General features: G+C 41.6%; 1 protein-coding gene across 1 annotated transcript in view; it reads right to left on the bottom strand.

Annotated features, from left to right (window-relative positions):
- Su(var)3-3 (lysine-specific histone demethylase Su(var)3-3) overlaps positions 1 to 20,342 on the bottom strand; it is a 171,571-nt gene extending 151,229 nt beyond the window's left edge. The window contains exons 1-9 of the mRNA XM_043410870.1: positions 20,180 to 20,342; positions 19,680 to 19,911; positions 19,026 to 19,339; positions 18,593 to 18,709; positions 18,130 to 18,306; positions 17,749 to 18,012; positions 17,295 to 17,432; positions 17,119 to 17,192; positions 16,534 to 16,682 (exon numbers count right to left, since the gene is read on the bottom strand). Of these exons, the coding sequence (XP_043266805.1) occupies positions 16,534 to 16,682; positions 17,119 to 17,192; positions 17,295 to 17,432; positions 17,749 to 18,012; positions 18,130 to 18,306; positions 18,593 to 18,709; positions 19,026 to 19,339; positions 19,680 to 19,911; positions 20,180 to 20,203 (1,489 nt within the window). The 5' untranslated portion in view covers positions 20,204 to 20,342. The remainder of the gene's footprint in view (positions 1 to 16,533; positions 16,683 to 17,118; positions 17,193 to 17,294; positions 17,433 to 17,748; positions 18,013 to 18,129; positions 18,307 to 18,592; positions 18,710 to 19,025; positions 19,340 to 19,679; positions 19,912 to 20,179) is intronic.
- Between the last annotated feature and the right edge of the window lie 127 nt (positions 20,343 to 20,469).

Here is a 20,469-nt window from a genome sequence, read left to right as displayed (position 1 = left end):
CTCTTTTTCACCATAAACCTAACGGGGACTTCTGCTCCGCTGATGACGCAACTCCTCAACCCCCTTTCATACGGGAATCGTCATATGTGTTCTCTATTCTCGTACGATTCTTCAACGATTTTACGATTTTACGATTTTCAGGACAATGTGACCTAGCCATGGCGAATATGACTTTTCCACTTCGCTAAGATTCCTTTTCAAAGGTAATACGTGCTTCGTGGATGCATTACGAAGGGTCGAAAATTTTTTCGAAATTGGGGAAAATTACGTTGAACAAAAAAGCGTTTGGAGTTTATCGATTCATTGCCTTCCAATTGGATTTAAAAAACTTGGAGAAATATTTTCTCAAGTGCAATGAACGTCGAGAGACAGGGTTTGTGACTCGGATAGTTTTGGACATGTTCTTAACTTATGTGAAATGGAAATCACCGAAATAAAATGCTATAAACCGAACGACGGTGTGTCGGTTCGCTAGGCGACACGAGCATTAAACGAATTTACGGTCATGATTAATTGTTTAATGTGAATCCACGTAGAGGATGATAGTCGTGTTTTCGACAAGTAATAAAACTCAAAAACTAACACGAACTCGTGACTTATTATGATCGTGACATTTATCAAGGAATAACTCTGGCAGCATTATTCCATTACAATATTACGAGAGCCAAAAGATTTCTTAACACGTTTATAGTATCGAGACGAGATAACGAAGCTGAGAAACTGCTGATAATGGGTAATGAGTTTTCGCGCCCAGCACCGAAAGCGTGCCTCCGTGAATTATGGTCAAAATTTATGGCAAAAAAAAATATATAAATCTCTTAGAAACATTGCCTATTGCGGAAACCTCCTTAAAAATGCCAGAATTGGATTCTAAGATCATGAGATTAAATACTGAAACATAAACTACTGAGGTTTTAATTTCATTAGTTTGTAAACAACACGACAGAGCATTCCTTCGCTACATGAAAATGTCAGGCAAATATTTCAAAGAGTTGATGAAATTACTTGAACGTAATGAGCGCAACAGCAGCGGACTGAACCCGAACGAAAAGGTTCGAAATTTACACCGTGATCTATTGGCGCTAAATTATTCTTCGTTTCTACAGACTATAAAAGTCTTAAAGATCATTCCAGTCACGTTAATTTTATGGACAGCAAAAGCGTACGAATTCGCTCCAATAAATTTAACGAAAAAAATAAATAATGATAAAAATGCTGTTGAATGGAAAAATTCGAAAAAGGATTTAATCGAAATTCATCGGTTTATTCAAAGTGGCGATACGTCATTATTTTTTTATCCCGCGCTTCTCACGAGCATCGCGCGTTTGGCGAAAGGGTTTCGTCGAATATCATTGACAGCAGCCGAGTGGAAGCACGACGCTGTTGCTTCGCTTCGGAAGAACGGAAACAAGAGTAAAAGAAGAGAAAAAAACTAGATTTAATTGAGGGAGATGGGATTAAGGGAAAAGACGAGATTCCATGGTCCTCTCTCCGAGAAGAAGGAGGAGGAGAGAGGAACACTTGGAAATAATTAAATAGTCAGAGGGGAGAACGGTGATGAGGGAGCAGCGCAATATATGCCGTGGTGGGTGATCGTTTCGTTCACCGAAAAACGTTTACGGTCTTTATTTATGGCATATCTATTCACATCGAGCAGTAAAGGCTTCGAGAATGTTGCTCCTCGATTTCACGGGACACCCGCCATATCGTTTATTCCTTCGGCAGAAAATTAAAAATATACATACATACATACATGCACAACGTATTTATAAAAAATACGTTGTGTGCGTGTAAAGATCGAACGTGGGGACTCGTGGGTTTGGCAAGGCCGAAAGATCGCAGCGTTTCTCGGCCCCTTTCCGAAGACGGCGTCGTCTCCCTCCGAACGAAAAATTATTTCAGTCATGATTTTCGCTAAATCGTGAATTAGACTCCGCGGAGTCTCGCGTCGCGCTTCTGCGTCTCTGCTCCGGCCCCTGACCACTTAACAACCCTCCGCGAACAAACTAAATAAATTGCAAAATTTTTTGTTACCTTTGAAATACCAAGCCTGCGGATCCACCCAAACGAATTATACACAATATAAACAACGTGAATATTTAAATGTAGTACATTAAAATATACCCCTTTAGTGCTCGAAAGAATGTCGTACGGAGGGAGAATCGAAAGCATTCAACTACCAATGACGACTCGCGAGGAGATAAATAAAATAACAAAAAGCTAACCGGATGCGTGCGTACAAACGTGAATGCATGAAGGATCACGTGCAGGCCGTATAATTTGACGAGTATGATGAGAAAATGAAAGTATCGGGAGCAAAGAAGAATAATAAGGGGAGACACATGTTCTCGTTGCGGGGCTGGCTCTCGTGAGTTGTTCGATGAACACGCATCCGCGAAAATCTTTTAGCGACACGCAATTCTACAACGAGAACCTCGATCTTTCATACTCCACCGCAGCTGCGCGGGCCCAGAGTATAAACGATAAGAAAAACGCTTCGTCGATGCGGACGAATAATTGGAGTAATTAAATCGGTTACGGAAATACCCGGGAAAATTGGTTCATTTATCGTCGCTGCGGGGATTTAAAATATTCTAAGGGTGCTGCGAGCCCGTGCATACGCACACCGTAGACTCTTCTCTGATGTCAGTGACCTTTCACACCACTAGCTTCGCCATCATGCGAGATCCGTACGGATTTACGGTGAAGCTAGGCGACTGCAAATAAGTTTATGGACAGAGTCTTCTCGGTTTATGTAATCGGGCACAGGAATGGGTCGTAGAATTTCGTTTTTTCCTTATCTCAGTCCCCGCAAAATGGAGAAATTCGGTTATTAAGGGGTTAGGGGAGCCCTATTTGGATTAGATTTTGTGGTGTTCTACATTTGCTGAAAGTTGAGTATCTGCTTGCGATCATTATGTGAAAATTTGAATTCCAGAGCAACGAGTTTCCAACAGGGCTGGAAAATGCACTTGCTCTGGGAACTAAATTCTGCGCAACTGAAATCTGTTCTTTGCACTTTATGTGATAAAAATTGAAAAAAAAAAAAGTTGGAGCGTGATACGTTTCGAGTGTACTTCAAGCTTGAAAACTGAATGGAATTCGAAGCAAAGAAACATCAAATATTTTTGTAACGCTTTTACTTCAGGTAACTGTATCGTTTTGACCAATTAAACTAATGGTAAATATATGACGTACAAATGTATTGGAATATAAGGAACTGTGTGTAAATCAAGAAAGTAAATACCGCCTCGACTGCCTGAGGAACGCTGCCAGGAACGCCCAAAGCGCGTGCCTTCCTCAAAGAAATTAAATATGCGCGTTGGAATAAATTTTCCTAAATTTGAGTGGCTCTGGATGAAATATTTTTTCCTTTCATAATGGGTCTAACAACTGAAAATATAACTGGGGAGTGCGGTAATTAAAAATCTTCGATAAATAGAAAAAATATTTCGTTAATGGGTTTACATTTTTTTTTTTGTATAACTTTCCATCACACCTGTAACGAGTGGAGGAGAAAATTGGAGGAAAAGGATTGAAAAGCTGCTAGGGACTGCTGAGCCCAAGCAGGTTTATTTCAGATCGGAATTCAAATGGATCTCTACAACAAGCCAGAGTCCTTTCGAATGAAGTTCTATTTGGAAGTTTTTTCAAATAAAAAGTACAATCCAAATTTCTTTTGCACAAGAATGCAATTACGTGGCTAGAAAAATCAATCGATTTGCAATGCACATTCGATCGATAAGCGTTTGACGGTTGTAGTGCTCCCCTGACAATTGTTAGAATCTTCAAAGTCCTGAGGAAACGAATATGGAGGCGTTTTGACGTGGCTGAATAAGCTGATAACCCACAATCTCAGGATTCTCTCTCTTTCTCTGTGTGTGGCCTGGCTGCGATATAATGCCACACATTATCGAAGCTTCAGCAACGGAAACACACACTCGACCCCGGAGGCCGTTGGATAGTTTTCTCAATATTGCGTATTTACCTGCTAGAATCAACGAACCAGACGACGACGAACCTGACAAGTGCCTATCGTTTTCAGTGCACGCGTACTTCACCATGGTAATTTCGTACTTTGCTTCTAAAGGATCGGGACGAAAGGTAAGTGCAGATAAATCAAATATTTTTAATGAAAAGTGAGAGATTTTTAGTGAATACGAGTTTCATCTTTGGGATTCGGGATCTGAAAATCCTCGCAGCATCGAATTACACGTTCCCATTTTCCCGTGTTCGTTTATTCAGCCAAAGGATTGAAATAGCAATGACCTGGCTGCGCGGAGAACAGGCGTTTGAAATATAACGAAGTCATTTAATTTATCGAGCAGGTCCTTCATAAGTGACCTACTTCCGTCATGAAAGCCTGAGGCTTTTTTCTGCAGCACTTTTTTCATGGCATATCGCGTCTTCGAATCATTACTGTTAATGATTGTTATTTCCTTCGTTAATTTATTTCTTCCTCTAGGTCCTCCGTAGCACGAAGCATGATGAAATGGAGCATGAAGCCATTCCCAGCAGTGATGAATATTTTTTATCCTTTTGCATATCTATATAGCAATGAAAAGAAGAAAAAGAAATAATAAAAAGCTCCTACGCGAAGAATTGGAGCGTGATTAAAGCGATTTTGGCGATGTTCTCCTGAGTTTTTGCGTGCGCACCTGCACCACCGGGGAGCAGGCCAGGAAATCTTTGCAGCAAGTCTGATCCCGATGCGCCGTGATGATCGTGATCGAAAGAAATGAACGAGTCCGCAAGCACCGTCGAAATTCCTCAGAAGAACTAGGTGAATAAAAAAAGAAATGGGGCAACCTGTTCGTTGAGTCAGAATGCAGATTAAATCCGCCACACCACGCGAACACATATCCAGTCTGATTAAAGTTTCTGAATGAATAACGCGCCCGCGCGCGATCGATGCTGCGAAGAAAAACAAAAGAATAGGAGGAACGTGCGGAGAAATTTGAAAAATAAAAAAGCAGAAACATTCGGCTCGCGAAAGCGATTCATTATTGGCGACGAGGCGTGAGCGAGCGGAATGGACGTGAGTCCCTTCCAAGGTCGTGAGCGTCAAAGCTCTCAAAACTAGAAATACGAGTACGATATGGTTCGTTTTCTTTCCGCTCGAATTGATATCATCGCGGAATCGCTGCTCGCTATTGCAGTCGGAGAAAAGAGCAATAAAGAAAGGAAAGGATGGGGAAGGAGAAAAAACGCTGCTTTCGATCAGCCATTAGCCGAAAGAAAGGGAATAATAAATGATGGGGCGTATGCACGTGTGGGTACTTGACGAGCTTCCTTTCAAAAGGACACACTTTTGTGTGACTTTGCACGTAAAGTAATGTCGCTTACGACGCTTTGTTGACTAACCAATGCTTTATGGGAGAGAAGCTTTCTTCAAGAGCAAGAACGGGCACACGCGTTACGTCCGTCACGTATAGATATATACTTAAGGTATGCGTCCAGGGAAGCGATTGGAATCGCGGAACGAAGGAAAAACCGAGCGAAAAGTATTCGGACTCGTTTAAAATAGATTCCGCGCGTGAACAAGAACTCTCGAAGCGAAACACGCACGCGGTACGCAGAAGAGGCGAAGAGGAAAGCAGGGGGAGCCAGAGATGATGGAAGGAAAAAAGGACGCTCGGTCATCTGAAATTCAAGTAACGCACAGGCCTCTCTCGTTTTCTCTCAAGGGGTCCCTCTCCGCTCTGGAAACAGTCTCGTCTCCTCTCTGACCGTCTGCCAAGTATGGTCCTTCCTCGCTTTCTCTCTCTCTCTCTCTCTCTCTGCCTCTCATTTTTTTTGTCCCAAGTAACTCTTGCTATATCCACCGTCCTGGATAAATTCGATTCGAAGAAAAAGTTACGTGCACGGTGAAATCGCCACGAGAAGCAGCAAGCCTGCTTCTTTACTTTTGTGAAATTTTAACGCTTCGCACACGTGATAAATTGTCGGAATTTTTCGAGTATATTAGTTCACGTATTTAGGGCTTCGCACCCCTCGGGCTCACGCGGACGAGAATTCTCTCACGTCTTTCCCATACCAGTTGCATTAGAACGCTTATTCTCAACGAAAAAACAAAGCTCCTGTGATTCCTTCGGACTAATTATATTTACATCGAGTCAACACATTTATAAATAATTACAATAACCGCTAGGACAATTATTCGTTCATTTGAAAATTTAACTCTCGATACACTGAGAAATCAAATTATTGAAGCAATTGATGTTATTGGAAGAGTTTTCTTCATTTAACTGCAATGCTTTCGGAGAGAATGGATCTGCAGTTTGATCCAAAAATATTTTATTCGTTTATTTAAGACTGCTTTCTTTTCTCAATGCACCATGTTATTCGTCAAAAGAACTTTATTCGAATAAAACGAAACCAAACATCTAGAACTGAATTTTCTTAATTGAGAGCAATGACTCGCTCTAAACACTGAATCAAATTATTGATCTCTTCATTACGATCTGCACTCGACTTGAATCTGATGAGTGTTCGTCAGGCCGATGGGCGTCGTTTTCGTGGGATTATTCACTGGAAAAAAGTTCATCAACCATAATAAATTCGTCGCTGTAAGCACAGCGATGTTCCATTTTTCAGAGATGTGCGTGCTAAATTTCGATCTTTCAGTGGATCGTTGAACGTCTGGGATCCGAAGCATCTCATTCGTGTCACGTTACGATAAAATTCAGTCAATAAAAACTTAAATTTCGATAAATCTGATTAGTTACGGGAGTCGCATCGAACGAATTATTCTTGCCTCAGGTGTGCAGTCACGCATGGTATAATGAACTTGAAGCGGGTTCGAAAGAAAGGTTCACTCACCGTGAACTCGACACAAAGCGAAATGAGTGGGCGAAAGGAAAAGCAAAAATCGGCAAACTTTTGAGAGTTCGAGTGCAAAGTTTGAAAAAAAAAATGGCACGAACTTAAGTTACGTTGAAATCGAGGGAGTTCGCACGTGAGCCTTAACGAGTTGAGTTCCAGTCTTTGGTTAGGGACCGCGCGCGAGGTAGTGAAATCTCAGTGGTACGAGAGAGTTTCTCGTACGATTCTTATCAGAAATTCTTTAACGTTAGTCGGATATGTACACGAGGGAGGTACTTGGCGAGGGGGAGGAAGAGTGAACATGAAATGCGTTGTATTCGCCCTCCCGCTGCACTCTCGTACGCTCAATTCTATCTCTCGGCCGCGAGAGTGTTACGTACTTTCGTGCTCCGTCGAGGATGGGTACAGCCAGGTCGTTTCGATCGAGGTGAGAGACCGAATAAATCTTTACTCTCTCTCTCCCTCATTCTCAATTTTTATGGCGATGCTACTACAAGCACATCCCATAAAGTATTACAATGTCATTCTTATTCCGCACTCAAGTTTTCGAGAATGATCATCAGTTGCACGGGCAGCCATGAGAAAATGAGAAAGAGAGAGAGAGAGAAGAAGTGAAAAAATGAGTAGGGAATAAAAGAATCAAAAACGGGCATAAGATCGCGAGCGCCGAGTTGGTAAAAGGAAGGCGAGGGGGGGATTGTCGGAGAGAGTGCACGAACTTTGCCCAGAGTACAGGCTAAAGAGAAAGATTGCAGGACGCGGAAAAATTGCAGCTTGTTTCGTGAATGCACGTTCGTACACGTGTGCGTGCGTGCGTGTGTGTGTGTGAGTGCGGACGCGTGCATACGCGCACACACATTAATATATTTATTCGCGAGGCTTGTTTATTGCACAGGCGTGAATTGTGTTTATTTATTCGGCATACGGTACGTGGTGAGCTTCCGAAACAACCGCCATTACTTACATGCCCTAGCACGAACTCGACTCGCGGCTCTCCCGTATATTTAGATGCGCATATGTGTATGCATGCATTTATGCATATACACATATAATTATAAATTCGCGAATTCTCGTCGCGGGCTCGACTGCGTGTGATCGAATGGGCGTAAGGAGTCACTAGGCTGTTAAAAATTACGCTCGTCGCGCGGTGGCTTGATAAAATGAAAAATTCTCATTTTTTCGACAAAAGTTTTTGCCCGTGAGCCGGGACGCTCGAGTTTTCTATTAGTTTTTTATTTCGGAGCCGAAAAACTCGGAATAAAATATGGTGAAATTTGGAATACATTTCCGCATCGTCCTCGTGGCAAAGTCAATGAATTCCATTGCGGGACAACAATTATTTAAATTACAAACATCCGTGCACGCACGTTATTTCGCTCGGGAAAATCGAATGGAAAAATTTGACTTGCGAGGGACGACAATAGCATTGTAATTACATTCGCTTGCACCGACGTGGAGTTTTACTCACCAGGTACTCCGTTAAAAATGACAAAAGCAAGATTTTTCATGCCAATGAAAAAAAGCACCATCCAGCAATGAGTTTTTAACCCAAACACACACTCCGTCCTGGGGACATTCAGTTTCAAATAAGTGCAAAATTTTTCACCACGCTTTTAGGTAGCACTTGACGTACCAATTAAATACGTACGAATCGTAAATTTGATTCGCAGCATGTTCCACCAACGCAGAAAAGTAACGGGAACGATTGATTCGCGAAATATTCAACTGATCAATGCAAATCTCCACGAGAACGCTTTTTTCAGTGAGATTCGTTGAGGAATAATCAGCAACTTCCAACCGATTTGAGCACACCACGTCGCCTCACGCTACGAGACACGTTAACGGACAATCCCCTTTCCAAATTCGCTGACAAGATTTTTCATCAAAAGTCAGCATCGAAGCTAGAAGTGTTGAAAGAAAAGTGTGATGCATAGAGAGAACTCGAGGCTCCTTTCCCCCGATCCCCGGATGGACACGTACATCTCACTCTAGGTAGTTTCATCTCACGGAAGCTCTACGTAGTACATGTAGAAAGGGATCGTTTGACAAGTGCATTTCGGGACTCTGCGCACGTACGACGTACTCTCACCGGTCTTTCACAGTGAGATGAAGCCACTGCGGAATGACTGAAAGAGTAGATGCACTAACATACTTTTTCACGTAGTCACGTAAAGTGCAGCACTGTCACGCCGAGAGAAGAAACGGATAGAGAGGTTCCCTCCTATCCGAAGTATCCAACCACACGCATCTCTCAGATTCCTTCCACCTATTTATCTGAATATCTATGTACATTCGTATACGTGTACACGTTGTATAGAAGTCGAGTGTAGCATTTCTAGGCTTTGCTTTTCGTGCGGAATCAAAAAAAAACAAAAAAAAAACAAAAAAAAAAAAACATTTTCTCCTACCATTTCTCGTAAATCGTGATTTTTTTCCTACAAAAATTTGTCTCAATGAAAAGCGTCGTACAATTTCGAAAAGCCAGAATTCTTTGGACCCTGGCGCAACGTGATTTCGTTTTTTTTTTCTCCTTTATTGATGGTCTTTACGAAAAATATTTCGTGGCTTTCAATCTTTCATTTCTGGGGTGATTTTTAAGTGGCGTTCTTTTGAACAATTATGGACTCGATGAAATGTAATTTTGGAGGCTTTTTCTCGATTATCCTCTCCCCGTATTCGTTTTGAAACGAAAATTTCAATGAAAATCCTCGATCCTGTAGAAAAGCAGTGGAATCCACTGATACAAAGGGCTAAATGAAACGAGCAGGAAAACAAGAGGGCCGTTTTCGAGTCGAATATTCAATAGAAAATTGAAAAAAGTGTAAATTTTGTTGGGCCGTACGACGGCACTAGAACCCAAGAGATATTTCAGCTCAACCACGGCGTTCTTTATGAAAATAAACATTTATTAAAACGCGAAAATTACAGCTCGCGTTGCAGTTGAGCCGAGCCCGCGCGAGCAGGTTCGAGCAGGGGGAGAATATTCAAAAAAGAAGGAAAAGAGGCGAGTAAAAAAATGGCGAACAAAGTGAATTCGGTCTTGTGTTGAGTAGCCCTTGTCCTACACGCGCTTCTCTCGATCGGCGCGGTGGACGTGGAGGGATCTATAGAAAAGTATCCACCTCGTCGTTAAATCCTGGGATATTTCCAGGAACGTTAACTTGCCGAGTGAATTGCTATAATTTTGCGAGCAAAGAAATAATACTCCCACAAGAAATATCGTATAAGTATTACGAGTATACTCGTCCCTCCCCCGAATTGCCAAAAAAAAACATGCACACACACACACACAAAAAAAAAGACAAAAAAAACGAACCAGCCAAAAAATGATGATAATGATGATACGAAAAAAGGGACAGCGAGGGGAACAATGAGAAATAAAAGGAAAAGAATCAATAAATGCGCGCAGCGAGGTAACATCGATGTAACTATATGGCCCGTGTCGATCGAGGATGAGCCCGAGGCGAGTAAAAATCATCGCGCGCGCGCGCGCGCGCCCACAATAGAAATTCCGCAGCTGAGCACACGTACTACAAATCGGTTATCTTTGGAGCGCAATTACGCGCGGTAGCCAAAATGAGATAAAAAAATATCCATAAAATGGTAAAAAAAAGCAAAGAAAAAATGGTAAAGAAGGAAAAAATTGGAAAAAACTAGAAACTTTTTTGCACCACGTGCGCACACGCGTGCATAGACCGCTCGCAACGCTTATGCACGCAGAAAGGTAGCGAGACAAAAGTGAGAAGGCCCGTTGGCGCATCGAGAGGCGGCGAGGGGCGGCGCGGCGCATGTACAGAAAGTTGCGCGAGAGCGTAAAAAGCTTGATCACGATTCAGGGGGTATTATCGGTGGATAGATCGATGCAATATAGCGAGGATCATAACTCAACGGCCTCGAATGTCAATTAGCCGAAGCGCGCAGTGTGGTGGCTCTCGATCTTGGCAGCAAAGGGTTTACTCCCGGGCATAGAGATACTTTTCTTTCTCTTTTTATCTGCGCGATCCCTCGGTACAAGACTCGCTCTCTCGTCGTTCCGCGAGGAACTCGCGCGTATCGACGCGAACGCGGAAAAACGGTGATATATACGGAGCAACCTGCTCCCCCCGTCCCTACCCGCCCTCCTCTCGTCCTCCTTTCCTCGTTCCTCGAACCACGGGCTCGCTGAATATCGCTAAATATCCGTCTACGGTATTCCGAATTCGGAGCAAACATCCCTAAAGCTGCGTTACTCGTCTCTCTCCCGCTAGCAACTTATAAGGACGTAGAAATAGTGCGATCGACGACTCCTATTAAGGTTCCCGGCGCTCATGCCGCGAGCTCACTCTCACTCCCCGCGCGCGATATATAAATATTCCGGGCCCCGCGTATATATAAAAACACTTTCATTCGCATGCTGCAGCATTAAATCACAAGTTACATGTCGAATTACTCGCTCTATACGGAGAATTCGGAATTTTATTCTGCCGCTATTTGTACGAGCGATCCGATAAACTTTCGCGTTCGCAAATGTCCTGGCCAAATGGGTTTTTGTTAATTTGTGAAACTTTCGATAACCGAGGCACTCGATCGATCAATATTCAAGAAAATTTTATATAGAATTGAGGCACGTTGAACCGAGTCGCGAATCAGACTGGACAGGGATTCAGAATTGGAGTAAATTCCGCTCTGAAATTCTGTAAATTGACAATTTTTTAACTTTTTTAAATACGAAATTATTTGCTGGAATAAAGTAATGAAAGGCAAACAAAAATTTCACTTGTTGCACACGCGATACTGAAATTAACGTTCGCAAAACTATTTCATCGGGTTTTCAAATTTCAAGAGGAAATTCGAGCTAATTTTATACGACACGGAGAATCAATTTCATTTAATTGTCGTTCGGTTCTGTTACGGCTCGAAAAAACAAGGCGATCCCGCCATTTTCACTGTGTCCAGCACGCGGTAACTATTTTCAAACAATCGATTCAACGTGCACGCGTAAATATTTGCTAATGAGTGCGTAAATGAGTTGAGCTGGCGAACGGAGCTGGGACAATATGTTTCGAGGAAATTTCCCATGCAGCGTCACGGGTAGAGAGTCGCGACGTAAATATGTAAGCGCAACAGGAAACAGGGTCGGATTGGTGTCGGAGTAGGAATCGGGGAGAAGGCGAAAGGAGGACAAATGCGACGAAGCATAAAGGAGGGAATGATATGAGAATAATTTAATGATAAATAAGAGAAGGTTTGGAGGAGCAAGAAGCGAGGAACTCTGTCTCATCTCCCGGAGACTCGATTTTTGAGCAACTTTGGCAAGAATAAAATCTGATGGAAATACATAAAGCATGAGAATAAAAAAGGAAGAGAGCGAGGGCGAGGGGCCGAGGGGGGCCGGGCAATGTGCGGATTCTTTCGTCTCTTTCTCCTGCATAAAAGAAACGAGAGAAAGAGAGACGATTTTCTTGAGGAAAAGAAGAAGAGAGGCAAGTATTTTCTCCTTCTCGAGCGTCATTGCTCGGGGTCCATTCTCAGACCGCAATACGCGCATCGGCAGCAGCAACGGCAGCCGCAAAAGAAGAATGAGGAGAGGAGAAAGAAGAGAAAAGAGGAAAGGCAGAGGAGGAAGAGGAAGAACGGACTCCGCGAGCCTCTCGCGCGCCCTCGAGAACTCTGGGCAAAAACTCACTATCCACAAATTGAAAGTACCGACGACTTCGCCATTCTCGTTCGTTTTCTCCCCCGTCCTCCTCCTCCAACTCTCTCCCCGATGCCCCTCGTCCTCCTATCATCCTCCTTCGACATCAATGTACTTACAAACGCTGCGCGGTGCGTTCTCACGTGGGATTCTCTCTCGATTGCAAACCCATCCCCGCATTTACCCCTCCCCCCCCCCCCCTCCCAACAGGTATGGTACACCTAGATTCGTATATCTGTATACGCAATAATGTTTCTTACAAATGTATTTGTATATACGTATATAAAACGAGGAGGAGCTCCAGGGATGACGAGCTGTTTGACATACGAGAATGTTTTTGAGTTGACGCTCCCGCGAACAGCCTCACTCGGACTTTACAAAGCTCGTCGTCTTCCCTCTCTCTCTCTCTCTCTCTCTCTCTCTACACTTTAACTCGTTTCATTCTCTTCATATTTCTTCGTTCGACTTGGAGAGATCATATTGAAAAATATGGAGAACGACGAACGAGAAATTTCACATTTCTCTTGGTCGCACGCAAACGAATGTGAGGCGGAGATAAAGGAGGGAGAGGAAATAACACACAAGTTCTTTCGATACGAGCATTTCGATTGACGATTATATTTTACTAGGAATTCTGGACATGAAAAGTAGAAATTTAATGAAGGAGGCAATGAAGAAAATGGGTTGTGGATGTTAAATAATTGGACCGATGGCATATTTTTCAATGAAGACTTACAAATGTCATTTTTCATTTGACACTTGAAACATAAATTCGAATATTTTCGATGGAGAATGGCAGGGAAGTTAAAAATACTGGATAACTGTGTTATTCGTTTTTCTTAGTATTCAAATTATGTCGGAAAATGCTGCTGGAGCGAGGAAAAAATCTCGATTGCCTTGGGCGAAAGGGGAAGAAGTAAATATTGTGTGTAAAAACGCGATGAATTTGAAAATGAGAAGGAACGAGAATTTGAAAAATTTCATAAAAAACTTCGAAAATGTTGGGTCGGATAAGCCAAGAGTAATTTTTCCATGAATATTCAGAATTTTTATCCTTCGAATATTCCACGCCGGATAGTGGAGATCTTAAAAAACTACAAAATCCTGTAAAATCGAAGTCTTCCGAGCTTCGATTCGAATAATCATGAATTCTTGTTCGTTGTTCGATCGTTAAATAATTGAGTCCCGGTGGACAGGTCGAAAAGTACGAGAAGAGTGAGAGGCTCATTAAGAAACGACGAGTTCGCGTTGTGGGTTGTGAAAACGGTGGCTGATGAAAATTTTTTAATGCTCGAGTTTTATTCCCACACTGAAATTCAGCGTGTATTTTTTTATCTTTTGTTCTCCGTTATTTTTTCACTTTTCTTTCTTTCAGCTCGCGCAGGGAGGACTCTTCTACTTCTAAGAAGGTCAATAATAAAGATCAGTATCAAATTCCAGCGGTATTCCCCTGGAATTTCATCGTCTGGTCTATCAGAGCCTCAAGATTTTCTGCTTCCCTCTCTTTCCCTCTCTTCGTTCTCTCTCACTTTTATTTTCCGCTTCGCTCTCGCTGAGAATGTTCTCTCGAGACTCGACTACACGTCCACTGTGTCGTTAATAATCCCGTAAGAGGCTTGGATATGCAGGTAATCTTATGGCTAACGTGAAAATAGTTCCACAAGCGAAAGACACACACACACCAAGTGTTTCTCGCACGGAATCCTTGCCGTCCGGTATTTTCTCTTATCTCATTTTTACTTTTCCCTGCTCCATCCTCGTCGATCGATTCCTCTCATTTTCTCTCATTCTTACCTCAAACGTTTTTATGTCTTCGTCCCCTCGTTCTCACTTTCTACCTCCATTCATTTACTTCGTTCTTGCCCAAGTCTACGTCGGTCCGTACGTTTTACGTTCACGTTTACGTGCTCATAAATTTTCCTTATTTCGTCTGTTTCCCATTACAATTATTTCATTATAAATTTTCATCCTTTTCATTGTTTCGCGTCTTCGCCTGTCGAATTTTGCTTATTTGTACCGGGCGTGCGTTCCATATTTGTCAGACTTGCTGCTTGTTTGTCGTACTTTATTATGCAGGTTTCACACAAACATAAATTGATCTTAAACTTTTGGATTTTTGTCTCAAAGCCTCGTCGAGGCATAAAGTACTCATTTAATCAGTTGCTTGCCCTCTTTTTTGCTTCTCATTCCACTAGAAATTCCCTCCGTTATACTTCTTGCCCATTTCTTCCGTCCCATTCCCCCAAACTCGTTCGTTCTTTCGCAGCAAATTCGTTCATCTCCTGCTATCAAGTATCCACCTTTTGCTGCATAAACTTGGCTGTCCTCCTTCCTCAATTTTCGTTTTTCCTGCTTTCGATCTTCGACCTACTCCACCGATTCCATTATCTCTTTGCTCGAACATTTTTATCCTCTTTCCTTCCTCAATTTTTCCTTTACCTGTTTTACATACTCTCTCCTCTAGTTCCATTACGCTTTGAATTTTTCCTATCGTTCTTTTCCACTCCAGCTCCCTCCAGTTTCCTCTCTCATCTTCCATTTTAATTCATCTTCGTGATAGCTTTCGCTTCGATTTCATTTGAGATCTCGAACAACAATGGACTCAACGTAAGGAGTGTGAAGGACGATTGAAGAGGTCAAATTTGTTGAGCGGTAGCGGATACCAGTCGATGTAATCGGGGGGAGGAAAAGGGGAAGAAGAGAATATAGGTGAGCACTGATCGAGGAGGCGGCGAGAGGAAGGGGCGGTGAAAAGAGTGAGGGATATTTGATCACGCTGCGGATAGAGAAGAGTCTTGATTATCTACACGAGATCTCGCGCGGTATAGCTTTTTAATAAGGTTGATAAAGTCAACTTGGTCGAAAAAGGTTGCGCGAAAAAGCTGCGAGCGAGAGAGAGGAAAGCAGGATGGAGGAGCGAGCGAGAGAGGGAGGGAAGGTAGAGAAAATAAAAAGATATTGGGAGAGCGAGAGATCGTAAAGGATGGAACAAGGCTGTATGGGCGGCCATGGGCAAAAGGAAGGAGGGATCTCGAGGAATAATTCACGCCGTTATCTACACAATCTCTTACCTCGGAGTACAGTATCTTCTACGGAACTCCGGTGTAAGGGGATAAAAGTCATCGTATGTACACGAAACCAGGCATGCATACTGCCTGCTCGAGAATATACACGAATACTCTACATCGGTTACACCACCCTACAGTATGCAGGGTCACTTCTCTTTCTTCCTCTCGCTCTGTGGTATTTTCGATCCTTTCCTTATTTTTCACTTTTCAGATTAAATTCACTTTTGTCCAATCCCCATGATGTCTTTGTATTCCATAGATCGAACGTTTCTTCTTTCGTCTGTTAACATTTTGTTGGCAAAACTATCCAATTTTGTTGTTTCGAGTTTTTTTTTTTTTTTTTTTTTTTATCTGCTTTGGTTTTGACAGTTTCCATCCTCGACGTTGGATCGATCCTCATTTTGCTTTGCACTTCTAACAAATGATTGAGCTTGACGACCTCGATCTCTGGTTCAAATCGTTCTGGAACTCATTCGATGAATAAATTTTCGATGCAAAATCTGTTGAGAAGAATTATCAGAATCTTTCCGATCGTCTCTTTAACTTTTTTCTTCTCTCTTGCTAGGGTCCCGCTAGCAAGAATGTCTCGCTCTCTGTCTCTGTCTGTCCCCGTCTCTCTGACTTTGTGTCTTTCTCCGCTACCTCGTTCTCTACCCTCATCGTTTTCGCCAACAGTGGCCTTTCGCAACTCGATTAGCACTGACGACGCTTTTTCTTAACCGCTCACCCATCCACCGCCCATTTATCCGAAACATTCCACATTCCCCAATTAAGGAACTCTCTGGAGAATTCGTCATTTGTTTTTTTCGTTGCTGTTTACCCGTCGCCTTCGAACTTTCGTTGCCCTCTCACCCTGCATCGCGATTCGCCATGGAATTATTTCTCTTCATTGCTACACGTAATTTGACACCGTCATGAAAAACGATCGGCTATTAACAACGATATTTCTTTTTTTTTATTACTCACCGGTTAGATGACTCCCAGTAAACTCGAAATCGTCGTCCTGGTCCCAGTGCTTCAAACTCAAATTCGACAACGATGTCGCGTTTGCAAACTCCAAATTTGCAAAATGCCAGTCTAGTATTTGACGGTCCTTCGACGAGAGATACACGTCACTGAAATAGAATGCATTTTACTAATGACCCAAATACTGGAAACTCAATTCCCAGAGCTTAAACAGAATAACGGTCTGATTTTAAAAATATTTGCGCTCAATTTTCGAAAACTCAAATATCAATCTGAAAACATATATTCAATGCAGTTTTATTTTTATTTTTTTGTTGTTGCTAGCAACTAATAAAATCTCTCAAAGTTTCGCAATTTTCCATTCGTTCTTCCAATATCGTGCTGCTTTCGTCTTTATTTTCAATAATTGAGTTTTTCAAGAGAAAATAAAACATCGTTGGCATGTGATTATTTTTCTCTTAATATTTGCACATGAAAATACGATTGATGATCACCATCGATGAGTAAAATTTCCGGAATATGCATTTGGTCAATAACCGATTGTCTTTTTAACATTGAAAAATGTTTCATGCGAGAATCGTTTACCTCGGCGGAGCCGCTTCCAATTCCTGCAGCTTCGCTTCTATTTCCTTCTGCTGCTCAGCGAGCTGATCCCATTCCTGTGTTGAAATATAATAGCGATTGAACGTGTTACCGTTTCGACAAAATTCCATATTGACAATCAATCTAGTTTCATAAATGTAAGAACAAACTTGACTGACCTTGCAAGCATTGTGAAGATCGCGAAGTTTCGAACGCAACACGAATTCTTGAGTTATGTCTCGAGACTGAAGTTTACTCTCGGACATTTCTCTGTGTTGTTTGTTCAACTCGGCCAAACGGTCTTTTATAGCGATCATCTGAAGGAGATTAACGAAAAATAAAATATCTTACAATATTATTAGTACTGAGGGAAATCATGTTGATGAAACCCAAACTTTCTCATCAGTTAATTATGCGAAAAGAATATTCATATCTTTTGATAATGACTATAGAAAGACTAAAAATAAATTCAAACGTTTGCATATCGGAGTAAATACTTGAATTGTTTCTACTGAAAAGTTCAAACGTATCTGGAATGCTAACATGTTCCCGAAATCGTTGATACACTTTTTCCTTATTAAAATATGAAAAGAAATTCAAGAGTTTCAATTTAATGAAACTCTTGAAACTTACTCTATGCTGATTAGCTATGAGTCTTCCTTGAAGCGAAAGGACTGATCGTAAGTGTGCAACTTGTCGTTGTTTGACACCCTGCTCTTGTAGACGAATAACCCACTCGAGTGCTTGTCCAAGAGAAACGGGCCTCGTGCTGCCTCCTTGTCCACCGGAACCAGCACTCCCGACGTAATTAAAATCCAATTGATGCGAGAGATACGAAGTTGCTTCTAACAAACGATTGAACTCCCTTTCGACCATTTCGTCCTTGTCTTTCGGTACCTGAAACAATTAACGTCGTGTTGAAAATTTATTAGCTTGGAACTCGTAAAACAACATTTTCAATTATATTTTAATTGTTCGTATTGAAGCTATTTCATTTGTTTTTGTTTTTCTTACAGTTTGGCCGTCACTCTCGTACAAAGGGCACTTTTGGCGTATTTTGTGTAACTCCATATTAATTTGTTTACTGAGTGTTGTGACAGGATTGCCACCAAGACCGGTGACAACCATCGCTCCCAAATCTGCAATGTAGGAAGACTTTCGGAACGTGGCTATTCTTCCTCCAACACGATCCTGAAAATTCAATCGATACATTTTTCATTTTCTGACTTAACGATGCTATTTTACAGAATTAGCGATTAATAGATGATTAGAGATTAAATTAGAGATTAAATGATTCGTAAGTCCTCGTGCAAGTGAGATCGAATAGGGCATGAGAAAAAGGAGCAATGAGCTCGCAAAAACTCACAAATGGACATGAAGAGATATGACAAGACCAAAATGGGAGCCACATAATTCCTTTTTTTTAATGGCACTACGGAAAATTATTCTAATATATATATATAAACAGGGGACTTACGCGTGCTTCTAGAACTATAACTTCCAGGCCAAATTGCTGCATCTGCTGTGCAGCAGCCAAACCAGCTATTCCTGCTCCAATAACTATTACTTTGCCTAATTTTTTGTTAGGCAATGGCTATAAAAAGAAACACGTATTTTAATTAGTGAATTGGATTACCACTATAAAAGTAAGTTCGTCAGTTTATAATCTAGAAAAATTCGGATTTTATGATCAAATTCATGATTTGTACAAAATTTGAGTTGTAATGATTTGTTTCGATTTTAGACAGCTTGTGATCAATTTTCACTACCAAATTCAAATTTCAAACTGATTCTAAGCTCCACTAAACATTTCTTTGCGTTCCAAAGGAGAAAATTGCAAAATCAATCACAGTTGTCTCAAAATTGTGATGAAAATGTTGGTTAATATACGACTGATGTTCCGTATGTACCTTGAGACGCTTGAAAACTCCAAAGTTAATGAAACCGTGTCGTTCAAGAAAGGCATGAATTCTCCGAGTAAGTACACTGTCACTATTGTAAGGCGGTTCGATCGCAGGCAAAGCATTCTCTATGATAAGCTGCTGCTTGGGATTCTCGAGCCACAATTGTAGCAGTCTATTTCTTATGTGAAGAAAAACTTTCTGTGTTTGCGGTGGACCAGAGGAAACATCAGGGAAGCATGCCGCCTCGGTAGAAGTGAGCTTGTCGAAAGGAAGACGACTTTGAAATGCTGCTCCTTCCAACCCATTGAGTAGTTCTTTCACTGGAAAATAAAAATTTGTACATCTGAATTAACTTTTCATGAACCACTGTAGTTGCAAAGTTCTTTATCGAGATTCTCAACCGTGTATTGAATTTTTTACTCTCCTCGCCCACATCTTTCTCTTTTTTCTACAAGAGAACGAACACCATTGAATTATTTCTTGGCTTGTACTCGTGTTGTACAAAAACAAAGTTCTATTACAAACTTTTCTATTCACTGGATTATTTGAATGACGATTTTCACAAGATGTACACAACGGATCTGCCAAATCTATTGTGAACGCTAGCGACAAATAAATTCATTTGCTTCTGAGATTAAAACTCAGATTCAAAAAACATACCATGTGGATCTTCGTGATCACTATCCTGCTCTTCTTCTTCCTTTGGTTCTGGTTTAGTTCCAGAAGAAGTTGGCATTGCTGTAGGAGGCGGAGCGACCTCAACAATTTTCTGAGGCTCGGCCAGGATTTTTTTCTCTGGCGTCCCGACGCCAGTTTTCGATTTTTCCGAAGTGTCAGAGGCGTTCTCGTCCTCCAGTTGGTTATACTTTTCCTCCATTTCCCGATACTCAACCTTGACAAAATACTCATTTTTTTCAATCGATTCATATAGCGCTCCAAAAGTGGAAGAAAAAATTTCTATGCCTTTGCAGTCTCAAACCGATGGCACAGTATTTTTTAACGTAAGACACGTGAGGCTCGAAATTTCACGTAAAGATTAGAGCCTGTCAAATATCTGACAGTCTCCACTATTTACAGCATTGAAAAAAACAAACATCGCAACATAACCTTTTTTCGGCCCGTGTAAACAAACACGCGAAAAAAAATTCGATCCCACGTACCTTTGCCCTTTTTCGTCGACTCATTTTTTAAATATTTACGATATAATTATCAAGATAAATTTTAATCCCTTGTATGTTTGTTACGTTGTTTATTTCGATTCATCCACCGGCTCTGAAAACTCAACACGAAATTCATCGAAACTCGCGGACGCTTCAATCTAATGTATTGCGCAAACTCCCGAAAACCTCCCAGACTACAGCGCTCTATTTTCTCCAGCGACATTTGTTGGAACTGTGTAACGAAACAACCTCTGCAATGGTAAATTGGTCGGCGTTGTTTCTTTTTCACT

Source organism: Venturia canescens, chromosome 2 (assembly GCF_019457755.1).
Source record: "Venturia canescens isolate UGA chromosome 2, ASM1945775v1, whole genome shotgun sequence".
In the NCBI taxonomy this organism is placed as follows: domain Eukaryota; kingdom Metazoa; phylum Arthropoda; class Insecta; order Hymenoptera; family Ichneumonidae; genus Venturia; species Venturia canescens.
Note: the sequence above shows the minus strand (reverse complement) of the source record. Positions and strands in the feature narration are given on the sequence as shown.